Genomic DNA, 18603 nt, shown 5'->3' with positions numbered 1-18603 from the left:
CTTATGCAGTGTGCTTAACTCTGAAGTTAAACTGAAGTCAATTGACTATAAGCACACAATCAAGTGCGTGTCTGAATCTGGGCCTTAAACCCCAGGCAATCCACTGAAGTCAGCAAGGTTGCATACTGTGTCAGTCAGGGCAGTATTTGGCTCGTAATGTTTAGGAGTACTTTGCTTCACAGCTGGGATCAAATTAACCCTCCTGAGTCAATTATATGCCCTTAAAAAGTAAAATGAATCATACAAATTATCCATTTATTGTCCTAGTCTCACAATGTGAGATGTGCAGTGGGATGTGCTAATGCCATTTCAGTCATCATTCTGTCCTTTAAGCTGGGATTAATTTATTATTCGTAACATTGCACCATCATGTAGAGATCCAGAAGGGACTGTATAGTTGCTTTAACTTTCTTACCTTTAAAACAAAGAGTATAGGCTTATAAGACGACATATTTTAGGTCTTGACCCCTGCAGCCCTTATTCATGTGAGTAAGTCCCACTGACTTTACTGGAACACTACTGACTGATCAGGCAATGATACTGTTTGCCTGAGTGAGGGCTGCAGGACCATACATACCTGGATGTGTAGATAAGAGAGACAGGGTAAAGCCATCTTTTTAAGCACTTCCTCTAAGAGGTGAATGGGATACAGTAGAACCTCAGAGTTACAAACTGACTGGGCAACCACACATCTCATTTGGAACCGGAAGTACACAATCAGGCAACAGCAAATACCAAAAAAAAAAAAAAAAAGCAAATACAGTACAGTACTGTGTTAAATGTAAACTACTAATAAAATAAAGGGAGAGCAGCATTTTTCTTCTGCATAGTGAAGTTTCAAAGCTGTGTTAAATCAATGCTCAGTTGTAAACTTTTGAAAGACCAACCATAACGTTTTGTTCAGAGTTACAAATATTTCAGAGTTACAAATAACCTCCATTCCCGAGGTGTTTGAAACTCTGAGGTTCTACTGTATTGTTCTTCTGAAGGTTTAAGGCTTAAAGCCTCATTACAGTACTTGTAACAAGCAGTTAAGATACAGATAAATGGCTAGTATAGCTTGCTAGGAGTCTAAAAGGTTAACTCCAAAGGTGACATTATCTCAAAGACAAATTGGTGTTCAGACCCATGGATAATCGTGTTTGTTAGGTATCATGGCATACATCCCCTTCAAAGTATGTTACCATTATAAATGTTAGCTGTACATATGTGAGATTACTGTGTAGATTTCTTTTATTATTCTGTGGTTCATAAATGTATTATGCTCCTAAAAATAATCTACTGCCAGAGAAAGACTTCTTTCAACATGTTTTAATATGATTGTTTTGATGATATTATAACAGGATCAGAGCTGATGCCCAAAGCTCTTTCTACCAGAATAGTTGGAGGAATATGGTGGTTTTTCACCTTAATCATAATCTCATCCTACACTGCCAACTTGGCTGCCTTCCTAACAGTTGAGAGAATGGAATCCCCCATCGATTCAGCAGATGATTTGGCAAAGCAAACCAAGATAGAATATGGGGCTGTTAGAGATGGATCAACAATGACCTTCTTCAAGGTAAGATGGTGCCAGGTGGTTTTGCACCGTCAGTATTGTAACCTTTCACTAATAGATTCTGAAACGTGGAACAGAATGAGAAATTTTGAAAACATTAGTTTAGAAATTTAGCAGTTATAACAAATCCCTAATCCACAGAGCATCCTCCAGGAATCTACACCTGAGTGATGGGGAAGGTTGTGTTATATGCATGTTTCCTTCTGCCAACCAACAGGAAATCACCACAAATAGATTACAGTCCGACATTGTAGCACCTTTAGTGAAAGGTCCTCGGTACCGTGGCACCCAGTGCTCCCTAAGAATGGAGAGCTCCAGGGAAGCTACAATCTGGAAAGTCCCTGCTAGAACAGGTCCAATACAAGAGGAGATAAAGGACTCTGAAACAATGTACAGGCACAAAGTCTCTGTTGGAATAGCCCCATGCCTTTAGTGAATCCCCCAAGATCTATACAGTCTGGGGCCCAACAACCTCCTCCTTTTGAGAAAGGCAAACCCATGCCCTAGCCAAAAGAATTTAGTGAAAACTCTGCAAGGAGACCCTCCGCAGTTTTGTCCCATCAGGGCCCATTACTACTAACTATTCTTCAGTCTTCAAAAGGGGGCTGTTTGGCCTGAAGTTTATAACGAGTAATTTGCTAAGATAGCTACTTGATCTTGAAAAGCAATTGGAAAAATACAAAATAATAGTTAATTTGCTTTTAAAAATATTTTATATAAAGAATATAGATTTAAAGTTTAATAAATATAATTAAGTGAAAGCATTTTCTAGTGAAATTGCTTCAGTAGATAACTAAATTCCTTTTGATAATCAACTTTAATTACATATGAAATGAATGGATCTCATAAAATGTCAATACATATACCAACAAGTTTAAATATGGAAAATGTACAAAAAACATCCCCTGGCAATTAGCACTAATTAGCAGCTTTGTTGTCACACCCAGCAGGAAATCCAAGGATTGAATGTACCTAGGTAAGTATTAATATCATGCTCCTCAGTATGGTATCTGAGCATCTTTTAACTAACCTTTAGGAAGCAGTCCTTCTAAAGAGAATCATAGAATCTTATAGAATCACAGAATATTAGGGTTGGAAGGGACCTCAGGAGGTCATCTAGTCCAACCCCCTGCTCAAAGCAGGACCAATTCCCAGACAGATTTTTACCCCAGTTCCCTAAATGGCCCCCTCAAGGATTGAGCTCACAACCCTGGGTTTAGCAGGCCAGTGAGTCACATTGGTGAAGCAACGTGGTGGAAAAACAGCTTCTGCTACCTGTGTCATAGATGTTCTGTGAATGAACATTTCAGTTTCTGGTGTTGTCAGTTTGACATCTTAAGTGAGGATTTTAAAAAGGTCTGTGGCAGACCTGGGAATTTAACCCAGATGCCTCAAATCCAAGTGCAGTACCTTAACCACAAGACTGCCTTCAGATGAAGAAAGGTTCTTTATATACAAATAAAGGAAAGTAATGGATTGCAGTTCAAATATTTGGATCACATCTCAAAACTAGTAATTTTCAAAAAGGATTCTGCAGTAGTTTGCTACATCTTACATGGCCACCCTGTTTTTAGCAGTTAAGGGCAAATTCCTCTCTTGCTGCCCCTGCTTACTTCCATCTATCATTGCGGAGAGGTGACTGTGTATTTGAATAAGAGAATAAACGATGCTTTTTTCAAAGCCTGATTATTTAGTCAGTTTTTGAAATAACAAGTTGAAATCTCTATTAACATATGCTGGGAAACAACTCGAGAACCCTAGGAATTGTCACAAAGTAACTACAATATCACTTATTTTAATAAGGAACACCTATTAGGCTGGTTAGTACTTTTTGCTACTACTTAAAAGACCCCAGAAAAATTCCTTAGCCCAATTTCCCCTCATTGGCCAAGAAAGGTCACCACAATACAGGGCCTTGAAAGATGAATCTGCACAAAGAGGGACTCCACAGTTGTGGCTCCTGCTCTATAGCAGAGGAAATCACTGCATACTCTAAGCATTGTGGAAATCAGAACAAGTTTTCCAAAGCAGCTTCCAGTTTTGCACCAGCTTTTTATGACACAAATAAGAGGGTGGAATTTTGCAGGCACAAATAAAGATGGATCCATTTTTTAAATATTTTTTTTTAGCATTTAGATATCTAACTGAGGTTTCAAATCAGGTAATTAGGTACAGCGGTAGAGGAGACAAATCCATGTCCCCAGGGTGCATTCAGTCGAAATGTTATACATACAAAGATATATATTATTTATAACCTACTGTGTGTTATATGCCACCCAACATTTCTGCAAATCAGACCCCAGACTCTCAAGCCAGGCACCCAGAAATGAGGAATACAGAATGGGTGAGCAGTTGTGAGAGGCTGGTTTAAATGACTTGCCTAACACATCACATAGGAACAATGGCTCAGATCCACAAAGATACATAGGTACTTAAACCCCTAAATTCCACTGCAAACCACAAAACCATGGCTCTCGCAAAACCTATACTCAGTTGGCACCTAAGTTTTCAGGGTAAAAGTTCCCCAGGTGCCTTCATTTCCACCTCTGGGCATGTGCCCCACAATAGGCATGTGAATGTCTATCTCCTGTCTAAGTCCCAGAGAGATCCACAAAATGGGGGAAGATAGGTGCTCCTCCCCCATCTCATCTGTGGGGCCTGAGCAGAGGCTACCTACAAGATCAGTCCTATACCAAATTTGGGAGGGAAGGTGGTAGTGTCCACCTTATCACTTTTAGCCTAGTGGTTAGCATACTCACCTGGTATGTGGGAGACCCAAGTTCAGTTCCCCCCTCTCTGCCAAATAGGGGATAAAGGATTTGAACAGAGAGTTCCCTCTCTCTCAGAAGATTACCCTAACCACTGAGCTATGAAACATTCTGATGTGGGCTCAATCTCTCCTGTTGAAGCTGTTCCACTGCAACTCCTAAATCCTTTAGATAGAGAGGGAGGGGGAAATTGGAACTGGAAGTCAGTGCAGCCAAGGGTGGGTGGTTAGGTGGGGAAACTGGAGGCCAGGGGTGGGGAGAGAGGCAAATCAAAGGAGGAGCTGAGAAGGAGGGAAATAGAATGGTTGGGCAGGATTTGCCTAATGCCCAATGCCTGCCAGGCTCCTTGTCCCCATCTATTCCATTGCTCCCCAGAGGTTCAACTCTTGTCCCCTCTGCATTTGAATCCGACAGCTTCCTCCTCCATGCTACCTGGGCTCCGGGGGAGGCAGGGGGCAGGAGGGGTGTCATTGAGAGCACAGGAGACATAGGCTCCATACTTTGGGACTGGGATGAGAAACATGAGGAATGTAGACAGGGAGCGGTAAGGTAAAGAGAATGGTACTGGGGCAGGTTGGTGGGGGTGGGACAGAAGAATCTGTGCCCACTAGAGAACACTCCCTTCCAGAGCCTGCAGCGGATCCCTGGGTGTATCTGGGCTTTTAGGGCAGAGAAAGGGATAGAATCCAACTCTCCAGGGAAGGATTTAGCTGCTTTAACCATGAAATCCTCTTCTTGTAATTCCCTGCCACATTCACCATGCATCTTCCTACTTCTGCACTAAATGGAGCAGGAATCCTATGGACAACAGTCTGCTAAACTACACAGCCCTGATTCACCCCCAAAGCAGGTCCATTTTGTGCACTGACTGAGGCAATGAGCCTATGGAAAAAATAGTTATGTGATCATGTAATTAAAGACTGTCATAATGCATATGCACAAGGGGGCTGAATTAAGGTTTCCCAGGCTGTCTTCATTCCAGCATTTCCTAACTTTTGAGTGCTTGACTTTGCAACCTTGATAATGTTCTTTTAATATAGTTTTTAGTGTATCATTTCCTAGGGTTTTAAAAAAGTAAACTGAAAAATTAGAAGTTCCATCAGGTGGCATCACATTGACACCCACATGGATCATCAGCAGGATTGGAAACTTTAGATCCACCACAAAGACCTCGGCCTCCTTTATGTGACCACAACTAAAGGGGGATGGGACACTTTGCCAGTAGGTGTCACAGATATTTGCTGACTCAGGAATCTTGGGTTCCACTGCAGGCTCTGGAAGGGAGTGTTCTCTAGTGGGCACAGATTATTCTGTCCCACCGCCACCAACCTGCCCCAGTACCATTCTCTTTACCTTACCACTCCCTGTCTACATTCCTCATGTTTCTCATCCCAGTCCCAATCTTCCTGCCCAACCATTCTATTTCCCTCCTCCCCAGCCCCTCCTTTGATTTGCCTCTCTCCCCACCCCTGGCCTCCAGTTTCCCCACCTAACCACCCACCTTTGGCTGCATTGGCTTCCAGTTCCAATCTCCCCCTCCCTCTCTATCTAATTTCAGTGTGCCCCTTTGGTCCTTTTCCCAAGTCCTTGTCTAGCCAGCCCTACAACCTGGCTTCTCATCAGATCGGCCTCCCATCACCTTGTTCCCCCCCCCCCATCCCAAGGGTTCTCAGTTCCAGTCTCCTTGCCCAGTCTTCACTCCACTCAGTTCCCAGTACCCATCTCTGCCCCTGACTGCCAGTTGCAGTCCCTGTCTCCCATCCCCCCTAACGCCCAATGCCTGCCAGGTTCCTTGTCCCAATCTACTCCACTGCTCCCCAGAGGTTCAACTCTTGTCCCCTCTGCATTTGAATCCGACAGCTTCCTCCTCCATGCTACCTGGACTCCGGGGGGGGGGAGGCGGGGGCAGGAGGGGTGTCATTGAGAGCACAGGAGACAGTCTCCATACTCTCAGTTCAGGTGCCCAGACCCAACACAGCCCAGAGCTGCAACAGCAGGGAAAGTCCTGCTCAGTCCAGGCTGATGCATGCCCAGTGTGGATGGAACTTAGGGGGAATTTAGCTGCTAAAATCTGAGAAGTCTTTATTGAGCATGTGCAAACTGTGATTTTTCAAAGGCCTATAACTTTCCCAAGTTTGAGCAGATTTTCATTAGGGTGTCAAGAGGCACATCGTGGACATAAAGGACACCCCCTACCAAATTTTGAGTCCCTGCTCCACAGCATGGGGGCACTAGAGCTTTTCAAAGAAAAGTTCACCAGTATGTAACATGGATGAAGCAATTTATTTTTTTCTAGCCTCGTTCTTGGAAACAAATAGTTTTGGCTAAAATTTTCCAAGGCAAAAGAAATCACCCTGAGGCTGACACTAAGCATGAGAAATATAGGCCAAACAGTCAAATGTTGGCAAAATTTAAAGCACAGGGTCTTATAATGGGACGTGTCAGTCAACCTTATTAATAGGCAGTTCTACCAGCCCCAGCTGTAATTTTATATATATGAGTTATACATTACCATGTGAAGTCAGGGAAGAGCTGGCTTACTTCTGGTGGAGGAAGAAGGAAATGGTGTGATTTCCCTCCCCAATGTTTCTAAGAAATCATTTCAGGCCTGACCCTGCAATGTGCTGACAGTTCTCAACTCAAGGGACGTCACTGGGAGTTGAGGGCCCTCAGAGGATTGAGTTTTGTGTGCCCATCATGATTTATAGTAAAGAGCAGATATTGCCACATAATTCAGAGCCACAGTAGAGACAAAAGGCAGTTATATTTTTAAATTTAAGCACAAGCCTTCCTATTTTATTTTTTGAAATAAAACTTTCATAGGATAGGGGAGATATTTAGATATCAAAAAACATATTTCTCCCGAAGATGATACTGCAGTCTACTGGCATCAAACTGTTTCCCAGCTTGCAATACTGCTAGCTGAATGGGGCACAGTGGATAATATGGTAACCAGCAGGGTGTGAGGTTCAAGTGGCTCAGTTAAAAGAAAGGTTTTGTCCCTCAAAATAGATTCCTAGGAAACTCATAATCCGAAGAAAAACAGATGGAGGGGGGCCAAGCTCCCTGAACTAGATGGCTGCTGTAACAGGTGGGGGAAGTCTAAGAGAAATGTATGAAAATCTCCAGATGAGCCTGGTGAAGCGGGAAGAGAATGGTTTTCAGTTCAAGAGACTGTAAGTGCTGTGAGTTTTCCTAGTGATCAGACATGGGCAGCCATAGAAGATCAATGATGATTAGGCTCACAGTAGAAGTTCTAAAGGGGACATAGGAAAAAGTCCTGTCCCTTTGCAGAAAGTGACTGTGGGGGAGATGTGGTCTTATTGAGTTCACAAGGCCCAGGGTTCCCAGAGGGCTGTTCCAGACCAGTCTGGCTAGAAGGCAGTGAGTGGGTGGGGGGATGGTATTGGACTTAGTGGACTCAGGGAGTGCCCAAATATTAGTGCAGTAGAGTCGAGTCCAGGCAGGTAGTATCCTGCCCACAAGCCTGGTATGTTTTCCTGGGGAGAGACGAGGAGCAGTTTCCTGCCCTTCAGAAAGTGCTGAAGTGATCAGGGAGGTCACTCGTGGCCACCAAAATAGAAACAAGGCATGCAGCAGCAGCAGCCACAGCAGTGAGTCTGGGTCTTGTACAGCAACATAGCTCTTCAGGAGCTTAGCTCTGACTAGATTGGAAGGAAAAAAGAGCATAGAGCGGGCACTCTTTAAAGGTGTATTCTCTTTTGGAAGATACTCCTTGCGTTTAAAATGGGAAATGCCAGTAGAATCAATCTCTTTCAAACCTGTAGAAAGGCACACCCACTGTTCCAGGCTCTCTTTGTGGTGAAAGATAGGTGACAGGGTGTCACGTGCCCTACATGAGATGCAGAGCCATTTTCTGGACTCCCCTTAGCAGTCAGCCCAATCTGGACTGACTAGTTCTAATCTATGATAGATAACTCCTTAAAAGTAAAAAGAACTAGGAGGAGGGGCAGAAGCGGAAAGGGCCTGCAAAAAGAAATCCTAGGACCAGCTGGACTCTAGAGAAAGCCCAAGCTTAAATTTATAACTTGTTTAAAATAGTAAAAGGAAATCCCAAGAAGGGGGTATTTTTAGAAGCTATCGCGTGTATAGGGAATATGGTAGGAGCAGGTTGGGAAAACATGTTTACATCACTTGTTTAGGAACTCTGTTTGAATTTATTCAGTCCCACGCCCACTCGCATTCCTGTTGTTGGTTTATAATACACACAGAATACAAACACACACACTTCTGAGCATATTTCCATGCATGTGTTGAATACCTTATACTAGCTTCAATAGAAACTCCAAACCTCTACACATTTCTCAAAAAATTTATTTTAGAATAAGAGCAGCTTTAAGAAATGAATACATCTATCCCGGCTAGAGCAGTGCAAAGACGGGCCATTCCATTTCATGGAAGATCTGTTTCAAAATCTATTTTGTTCCAAATAGGACCCCCACAAAATTGAAATTCCCCTCAAAGGCACCACAGCACTCCGCATAGCAGGCTGCCCTGGGGCCGCGGACCTTGGAAACCTGGTTCCCCAGCAGCTGGGTAGAAACATGCTTGAGTTCCACAGAACTGTCTCCACAAAATGCTTCAGTTTTGCTAAATCAGCAAATTCTGATGAAAACCTGTCTCATTCGAATTTTTGCAACCAGCTCTTCTTGTAATTCTATCAGTTTGCTCTGTTTTCTCTCTTTATTTTTGGCTCATCTATAATAATTGATGTTTAATCTCCCATTCTGAAGCTAGCAAAATCCTGCCTTCTGCTACGCATATACAGTTCTATTGAAATCAGTCAGTCCTGCATCTGCATCCAAAGGGCAGAAATTTGAATTTCATCCTTAGTGGAGAAATCTGTGTGTGTGAGGGGGCATGGTAGGAGGGTGGAAGTGGGGGGGGGGGGAGGGGTTAACACAGCAGGAAGCTAAAATATCTCTTGCAAACTCATCTGCATACAGAATATATTATTCCTATAACCTCTATTGGTCTGTATCAGTCTCAAACTACCCTATAAAGTGTATCAGTTTCAAAAATATATTCCTAATTAGGGTAAAAAATACCTTATACTAATTGAGAAGAAACTGAGCAGATCCATTTAACCTTCAAAGTTTAGCATTGTCCTCTGACTGAACAAACTTAAGAGTAGAATTAGAAGAAATATTAAGCCCCAAACTTCAGAGTCAAAGAAATTTTGCTTAAAAGTTTAATACGCAGCCAAGTAGGAAGTCAATATCTAATATGAGCTGCCATGCAGAATAGTGTTTAATAAGAACAGACTAACTCTACCCAATGAACCTAAAAATGGTCTGAGACAGACCGACAATATCCTGCACAAACCTTATGACATTAAAATAAAATGTATTGAATTAAGTTAAACCTTATTCAATTTGGGTTCATACTTTTGGGGATCCAATGTATTAAAAAGGCAATTGTGTATGTGTTTTTGTGGAATTATATGGTACCTTCTCTAGTAGGGAGGAGAATGCTAATGCATTTCCTTTGTTATCAACGCTTTGAAGCCACCCCTCTGGAGAGGTGCGCATATACTAGTTCAAACTAGATTCTAGGGACCAACAGACAAAGAAAGGGGTTTTGGATAAATAGCCTGGTTTTAAACTGGCTCAGGGCTTTCTTCCTGATCCAGCAACCAGACAGGACCCCTGGTTCACAGAGAGCCCCAGTCCTCAGTGTAGGATTGGAAGGATGGGCCTATTGAGGCTCCATAAGACTGGGTGCTTGTTCTGAGTTGAAGCTGTGATGAACTTGTAACCACAAGCCAGTGCCTTGGGTGTGGGTTTAAAGAACTGCTCCTGCCAGAATATGTTTTCTACTGTAATATTTTTTACCTTCAAAATAAAATAGGGTTGCATAGAAAGAACTGTGTGGTACTTTTAACTATAGCAATTACACTTATTAATTATCGCTGAAGATGAAGACTCTCTCTGCTGGGAACAATGCAGCAAATGCAGGGAACTGTAAAGCCTGGACGTACCCCAGTCAGAAGGGGGAGAGACACAGGTCTCCACTCAAGAGAGGCAACCAGAGGGAAGCTGGAAGCCTGAGAATAGGTGCTATTGCTGGACCAGTGAGCGGAAATACAGGTTCAGTTATCCTGACCTGTGACATGGTCAGAAGAGCGTTACATCAAGACTATTCAGACGAAGGAAATGAGATTATGTGGTTTTACTACTGTAGCAAGCTGGAGGAAGGACTATGGGTTGCAGAAGGGAAGAATGCGGAGGAAGCACCAAAAAGTCAATCTGTGTGCCCTTGGCTAAGAATGTTAAATTGCCATTGGAGCAGCTCTCTTAATAAAGAACCAGCTTAGTTTACCGAGAACAGAGTCCGCACGTTACCCAGCACTCGGCACAAGAAATAAATACAATAATCATTTTCAGTGTAGCCTGGAGTCCCCAGACAGAAGTGCCCATGTCCACAAACCTGGCTACAGGCAGCACCATACTCCTGCACATTTACTTTTCCTTTACATTCCCCCAGCCTTTCAAAACCACACCAACCTGGAGCCTAACTACTACTAGGGTGGAGAAACAATACAATATTCACAAGCACTCAGTAACCAATGTGGGTAACCGGATTATGTCTTGCATCTCTAGCTGTAGCACCTAGATCAGTGGTTCTCAAACTGGGGTCGCTGATTATGTAGGGAAAGCCCCTGGCGGGCCGGGACAGTTTGTTTACCTGCCGGGTCCACAGGTTCAGCCGATTGTGGCTCCCACTGGCCACGGTTCACTGGTCCAGGCCAATGGGCTGGGGGAAGCGGCGGCCAGCACATTCCTTGTCCCGCGCCACTTCCCACAGCCCCCATTGGCCTGGAGAGGCAAACTGCAGCCAGTGGGAGCCACGATCGGCCGAACCTGCAGACCCGGCAGGTAAACAAACTGGCCCGGCCCGCCAGGGGCTTTCCCTACACAAGCGGCAGCCCCAGTTTGAGAACCACTGACCTAGATGCCTCAAATAGATTGGGGCCCCCATTAGGCTAGGCATACAAACTGAGGTAGAGACTCTTAATATCTAAGAGCCTGTGACATCTAAATAGACAAAGGGTGGGAAGGGGAAGCAGAGGCACAGAATGGTGAAGCAACTTGCCCAAGGACACACAGCAGGTCAGCGCCAGGCAGAGACAAGGAACAAAACCCCAGCTCGTCTCATACCCACAGCTCAGCACCCACTCTACTGCTAGCTCACTAGTCTTAACAACTTTGAAAGAGGTACTTCCTGGTTGCTGTAAAAATAGAAGTTTAAAACAAGGACTCTTACAGCAGGGATTGTGTTTCTTGTTCCAGATTCATTAGTATGTGTGTTTTTCACTTGGATCCTTTCTGTGAGTTTAAGTAACAGAAAATGCACCAGGCTAAAGGAGAATGAGTCCTTTTCCAACAGCATTTGCATTTATGTGAGGAGAAGGAGAGTGCTACTTGGGAAGCTGTGAAGTGTTTGAAATGTCAACAAAAAATGAAAATAAAACCTCCAATTTATTAATTACTCATTCTGTAAATGGAGAACAGACTTTCATTTACATCATTGATGGGGGAGCCTTAGTCAAATGAAGCAATACAGCCTGGTTGTCTGGCTGAGTGAAAATAGAACAGAAAGATGTCCAATAGATGGAAACATCCCTAACACCAGTGGCTATGCAGGAAGTACTATCCTAAAGTGCAAAGGAACACTCTAGAGAATTAAGTAGAGGGAGAGAGCGAGAGAGAGAGAGCGCAGACACAAAAATGTGTGGTACATTGATTTTTGGCTAAAACATGCTATTAATAAACTGATTTCAGCTGCAGTGATGAATGCAACAACTTTTCTATCCATGTATAAATGTGTAATTGGACTGTACAGTTACAGTAGTTTTTCATTTTTGTAAAATGGGTGGAAAGCTATGAAGCGTTAAGACAAAATACAGGTAATATGGACAAAACGGTGAATGGTGCTCTAACCTTTAGACCAAATCTCAATTTGTAACTTTAAAAAAAAAGGTGTGTGTTTAATATAGCATGACTGAGTACAAAAAAGAAGCAGGGAATAGTGTTAATATAGTGCAAACACTTCAGGTTCGACTGTAGCTACAAGAGAGAGGTGCACACTGAGCATATGGGCAGTGTCTCACTACCCCCGAGAGCTCCAGGAGGAATGGCGCTTAAGGCGGCATAACACCTCTTGTAGCACCTGAGGCAAAAAAGGGAGTGTGCACTGTGCACCATCCTCAAGGATTGTGAAACCTGCTCTCTGCTGTGTTCAGTTCCTCCCTTTCCCTTGTTCCCCTCAAGGGGAGCTAAGAGGGGAACAGTTCTTGAGTTCCCTGGGATTGTGTCTGGCTCTTAGGTGAGGAGCATTAAGGACACTCCTTATGTACTTCCTCTCCCTCCCCCAAGCACCCCAGCAGGGACCCGGCACAATCTATTCTTTAGTTTTATTGTTTAGATGGCATCATATTACATGGCATGATCTGAAGCCCAGGTCTCAGCACATTAAGGCCCTACGTGCTCCCTTTGAACACAATGGCAAAATGCTCATTGGTTTCAGTGAGAGCAGGATTAGGCCCTTTATGTTCGCTGTGGTGGGAGGCAGAAGCACAAGTGTATCAGGGCATCTTGGCTTTTAAGATTTCACTTCCTTCTCATATAGTTTCGAGCTTACAGACTTACAGACTACTGGCATTCGGATAAATAGTACCCTATTGATCAGCTTTTGGAACACAGTGTGGTACTGCTGCCCAACGAAAAGGAAACAATGTCCCACAATGCAGTAATCTCAAACACTCGCTTACATGTAACCCAGCTAACTAATTCATTGGGCTCATTGTAACGTCTTACATTTATAGAGCACCGCTCATCCAAAAAGATCCCACAGCTCCTCCCAGGTTACATGTGAACACTGAAATGCTGGCACCTCTAGGGCAGGAGGCAGGAAGAAACTAGCTCACAGCACACTGCACAGTGTGAAAAGAGTGTGTGGGGGAAAATGCTTCCAGGGAGTCTGAAAGAGTCCTCTCTCTGTCCCTCCCAATTCAAGAGGTGTTATTGACAGCGTTCACGCTAAGCATAGGAATGTTTTGCAAGTATAATTTGAGAACTAACATTTCTGCTGAATCCACTTTCCTTCCTTAGAAATCCAAAATATCAACATATGAAAAAATGTGGGCATTCATGAGCAGCAGGCAGCAGACTGCACTGGTGAAGAACAATGATGAGGGAATCCAGCGGGTGCTCACAACGGACTATGCCCTGCTGATGGAATCAACCAGCATAGAATATGTGACTCAGAGAAACTGCAATCTCACGCAGATCGGCGGACTCATTGATTCTAAAGGCTATGGCGTGGGAACTCCTATTGGTAAGATGCATTAAAGATAATTAATGATAAGCAGACCTCAAGAGGTTCTGGGCAGTTAAATCTGGATGCCCATTAGGAGCTCTCTGTAACCTTTGAGCACCCAGGATCCTTTTTTCATTCAATGTCTCCACTCTTGCCCCAGCTACAGCAATGGCTCTACTCGGCAGGGGCAAGAGGGCGGCTTGTAAGCAAGCAGGAAAATTAAGGTGTAGAGCGTGTCTTCAAGAAGCAGTCAGTTGGCCTGCTGCTCTTGTGGATAAAAGGTCCTGTTCAGGGGTGACGGGGTGCCCTCTGCTCCTCCCTCCTATGTTATTAAACCATGCTAGCAAGACAGATTTCATATTTGGTCCAGGAGCCTTTTATATATAAAGATGGGGATGTGGGGGGAGAATCAAGGTGAATGTGATCTCCAACATATGTACCCCTTGGAAAGCTGCATGAAAGGAGACAGGATTGATATCGCACCCTATGCGCCATTGCCTGTGCACCTTAGTAGACTAGTCTACAAAGTTTGCAATGATTTTCAGAGCAATATGTAGGGACTATAAGAAGCCATTGCAAGACTATATTCCTACATCAAGAGTCTCAATGCTTTGGGTGCATTCTTAAACCCAGCTCCCTCACTTCCGCCAATAAGTAGCTGCCCTTTTCTGTGGATTTGCTTGCCTTGCCCCTGTATGTTTCAGTACTTTGCCAGTTATACATATTTAAAGAGATAGTGTATTTTCCACAGAAAGTGAATCCTTCTGCAAATGGACATTGTGTAGCCAGTTCTTTTTCTAGTTTAATATATTTGTCCTGCTCAGTCATGCACTCACCCCACCCATGTCTCTTCTCAGTTTACATCAGCGTAATTCCACTGGCTTCAATGGAATTAGCTATAGATTTACACTGGTATAACTGTTCACAGACTTTGGCCTTTCAATTTCTTCTTAGGCCATTTTGAGTGAAGTGGAACAACCCACAGTACATATACCCCTAGGGGTACATAGTGGTCTTCCAAGGGGTACATCAACTCATCTAGATATTTGCCTTTATTGATTTTTACAATAGGCAACATAAAAAGCACTAGCAAAGTCAGTACAAACTAAAATTTCATACAATAACTTGTTTATACTGCCTTATATACTGAAATGTAAGAACATTTATATTCTAGTTGATTTATTTTCTAATTATATGGTAAAAATGAGAAAGTAAGTAATGTTTCAGTAACGGGAGGCTGTGACACTTTTGTCTTATGTCTGATTTTGTAAGCAAGTAGTTTTTAAGTGAGGTGTAACTTGGGGGTATGCAAGACAAATCAGACTCCTGAAAGGGTACAGTAATCTGGAAAGGTTGAGAGCCACTGAGGTAGAAAGCCTGCCCCAGTATATTGAACTCTGCCCAATCTTAGCCAGAATTCCCTAGAGATGATATTGTAAAAATATTTTTCCATTGCTTATGTGAGAACAAACTTCTCTGGCTGAGAAGAATCAACCAAAAATTTCAAATATCCCAAAATAAAGATAAATACATGGCAAGAATTTCATAGCAGTTATAAAGCTGCCATGCTTAAACTAAAAACAATGAAGGATAATTGGAACAGATGGTAATTCTCAGAGAGAATACATCCACTGGAAATGCAGCTGTGGAATATATTGTAAGAGGTTTCTTGTATGATGAATATGCTGTTTTAGAAAGATCAGTTAGGATTCAAGGATATATAGAATATATGTACAAGTCTCCAAGTGTCTTGAAATAAACCATTTTAATGTCATATGGGCAATTTTAATAAGAAATTAAAAGTTGAAACTTGCCCTAGACAAGGTATGCCGCAAAGATACTCCCATAACACATATGAATTCCCAAAGGAATCAGGCTCAGTTGTCTTCTCCCAGTATCCAAGACCATCCCATCAAGTTATTTCTAAGATGAACGTACTTTGGGTTCTCAGTATTTTTAGGACCAAATATTTAGCCAAATCTGCCCTTGTGCAATCCTCAGAATTCAAATGCACAAACATGCCTATACTTTACAGGTGGAAACAGATGCCCAGGCACTTCAGAAATCCTCATGAATGTGCCAAGTACGATCACAGTGTTGTCCTCAGACAAGTGGAAAAGATAAAAATGTAATTCTTGATTAAAAAAATCTGTATATCTACCTGGGGACATGCATGGCTTCTAGCACTAGAGATAGCTGGAAAATGGAAATCCTTAGCTGTGAAAAATTTTGCATCTTTGAAAAAAATTTCAGTAAAACAGGGATAAAACATCAAAACTGAAATATTTCATGGGAAAGGTTTTCAAGAAAAATTAAATTTCAGAGGAACCAAAGTGAAATTTTCCAGGTTTGCAGCTGCCCAGCTGAAAGGCTCTTGTCAAATTATAAGAGCCTGACCCTGTGACAGCCAAGTTGAATGTCTACACTGCAATTAAAAAACGGGGGCTGGCCCATGCCCACTGACTGGGACTCGCGGGATTCAGGCTAAGGGGCTGTTTAATTACAGTATAGATGTTCCAGCTCCAGGTGCTCTGCCTCGGCAACTCAGAAAGTGCAATTGACAAGACCGTTCCAGGCAGGCAGCTGTCATTTTGATTTTCCTAATGGAAACTTATTTTTTGGGGGGCAGAGGAGGGAGGAGAGAAACTGAAATGTTTCCACTGAAAGTTTCAGTTTTCCAAAAAAAGGGCATTTTTCATTGGAAAAATCATTCCAACATTGTTTTCCTACCAGCTCTACTTAGTATCTGAGCAATCTCCACAAGTTAAAAAAAAAAAGACAAGGCTCTTTCTTCCTTCCCTAGCACAAAGAGGCAGATATAGGGGACTTTCACTGTGTTGTTTCTATTAGTGGTTTTTAGTGACTGTGTAAGATATGGGTTTTGCATTTGGCTCTGAACTAAAGCAGCCAATACTTGCTTTTCTTTAGCATTTATCTGCTTAGTGCATTCTGAGAGGACTAGTGCATAGGACATAGGTAACATTTAAAAAAAAACAATATGCAAAAGGGCATCTTAGGAGGAATTCAGTTGAACAAAGAAATGTTATTAAATGCGTCAAACAAGCACTAATTTCACAATTACTGCTGCTAGTGCCCGTGTGCTAGTAATTCTCATACTAAACTATTAACAGTGATTTGGGAGGTAGCTAAGCAAGTGGGTAGCTGTATTTCAACAACCTGAGAGGTGGCTTCTGTTAACAGCACCAAGGCCATAAATTAAATATTGAACAAAGAGGTATCAGAATGGATTTGTGTGAATTTTCACTACTTTCCAATAATAATTTAAAAAGTTCCAATCCAATGCCCTAGGCACACTTGGCAAAAATTCGAAAAGTACAAGTATAAATACAGTTGTCTCTGTTACTCCCAAGATTGAATCAAATAACCCCACAGCAACAGAAACAAAGAATAGATGTTCCACACAATCCCCACACCAACCCATCTCCTTATGGTGGGGTCGGAGGGGGGGAGAAACAGAGGGAGAGAAGAGGGGCCTTGCAGTATACCCTGCAGGCTAACAAACTCTAGCTGTTGCAGGAATCAGAACCCCTCCTAAAGATTAGGCAGTTGTACTCACTTTCCAGGAGGCACTGCTTACTATATTTTAACTGGCAACTTTTAACTTTCTTTTAAGATTTTTTTTAAAAAACTAGAATGCATGTTCATTAAAATAAGCTATTCTTATACAGGGTATAATTTTCCCTTCATTGCTGGCTACCAGGGCCGGCGCTTTCACTAGGTGACCCTAGGGCGGCAGGATTTGGAGGGCAGCATTTTGCCATCCTCGGCAGAAATTCGGCTGCGGTGGGTCCTTCCGCTCTGGATCTTCGGCAGAAATTCGGCGGCGGGTCCTTCACTCGCTCCGGGACCCGCCGCCAAAGTGCCCCGAAGACATGGAGTGGAAGGATCCCCGCCGCCAAATGCTCAGAGGAGGAGCGCTGCCGCCTAGGGTGGCAAAAACCCTGGCGCCGCTCCTGCTGGCTACCCAAAGCAAAGGCTGCTGATCTTTGGTTACCCAGAAAGACTTTGCATAATCTGATATCTCTTGGCATCTGCGGTCTCAGCATATCCTACTGCTGACAACAGACTGTGCTCCGAAAGCTATCTGAGGCTTGGCACTGCAAATGAATGAACTAGGATGTTTTTTACATTGTTTCTCTAAACAATATAGTAGGCTAAAGGAAATAAAAAGCTTGGGGGGTGTCTTACTGTATTCATAGTACAATTATTTTAATACATTTGTTTATTGTACCATAAGATGCATGGCATGTTAGAGAGAATGGATTTATGGGGACAGATTTTCATAGGTATTTAGGCACCTAAAGATGTAGATAGGCTCCTAGTGGGATTTTCCAAAACACCTAGACACTTTTGAAAATTCCACTAGATGCCTATTGTTACATGCCTAAACACCTATGGAAATCTGACCTGCAAGTCCTGCCTTAAAGAACTCAGTGTTGTTTACATTGATCAGGTTGGAAATTGCATCTAAAGTCTGCAGCTAAAATTACAATTGTGGAATCATTACTTAGACAGCTGTCTTGCTAATTGCTAAGCTAGTAGGTACGATGACTAGTCACACAAATAAGTGATTGACCACATTGGAGTTCTTCCAATCTCTAACTATAAGGCCATATCTACACTACAAAATTAAGTTGATCTAGCATACGTTGGCACACAGCCACCACAGTAATTACATCGCTTGTGTGTGTCTACACTTTGCTCTTTGTGTCGGCGGTGTCCCCCCTCACCAGGAGTATTTGTATCAATTGTACCGTCAGCGTGGGAAGGATCCTGAAAGCCAGCAACAGTCGACACTGACACTGCGCCAAGCTACATCAACCTCGACTCTACGCCACTCAGGGAGGTGGAGTTATGAAGTTGGCACAGCAGGGCAGTTATGTCAGGAGGAGTGAAATGTATGTGTAGACATTT

General features: G+C 42.9%; 1 protein-coding gene across 3 annotated transcripts in view; it reads left to right on the top strand.

Moving 5' to 3' along the window:
- Positions 1-18603, top strand: part of GRIK1 (glutamate ionotropic receptor kainate type subunit 1) — a 220589-nt gene that overhangs the window by 189793 nt on the left and 12193 nt on the right. For 2 of the 3 annotated variants that reach the window (XM_034793548.1, XM_034793558.1), the window contains exons 13-14: positions 1344-1561; positions 13461-13686. In XM_034793548.1, coding sequence (XP_034649439.1) covers positions 1344-1561; positions 13461-13686 — 444 coding nt within the window. Of the gene's footprint in view, positions 1-1343; positions 1562-13460; positions 13687-18603 lie in introns of those variants that run through there. The other variant, XR_004648469.1, reaches the window with a different exon arrangement.

This window comes from Trachemys scripta, chromosome 1 (assembly GCF_013100865.1).
Source record: "Trachemys scripta elegans isolate TJP31775 chromosome 1, CAS_Tse_1.0, whole genome shotgun sequence".
NCBI lineage: Eukaryota > Metazoa > Chordata > Testudines > Emydidae > Trachemys > Trachemys scripta.
This window is presented reverse-complemented; position numbering and strand designations above follow the sequence as displayed.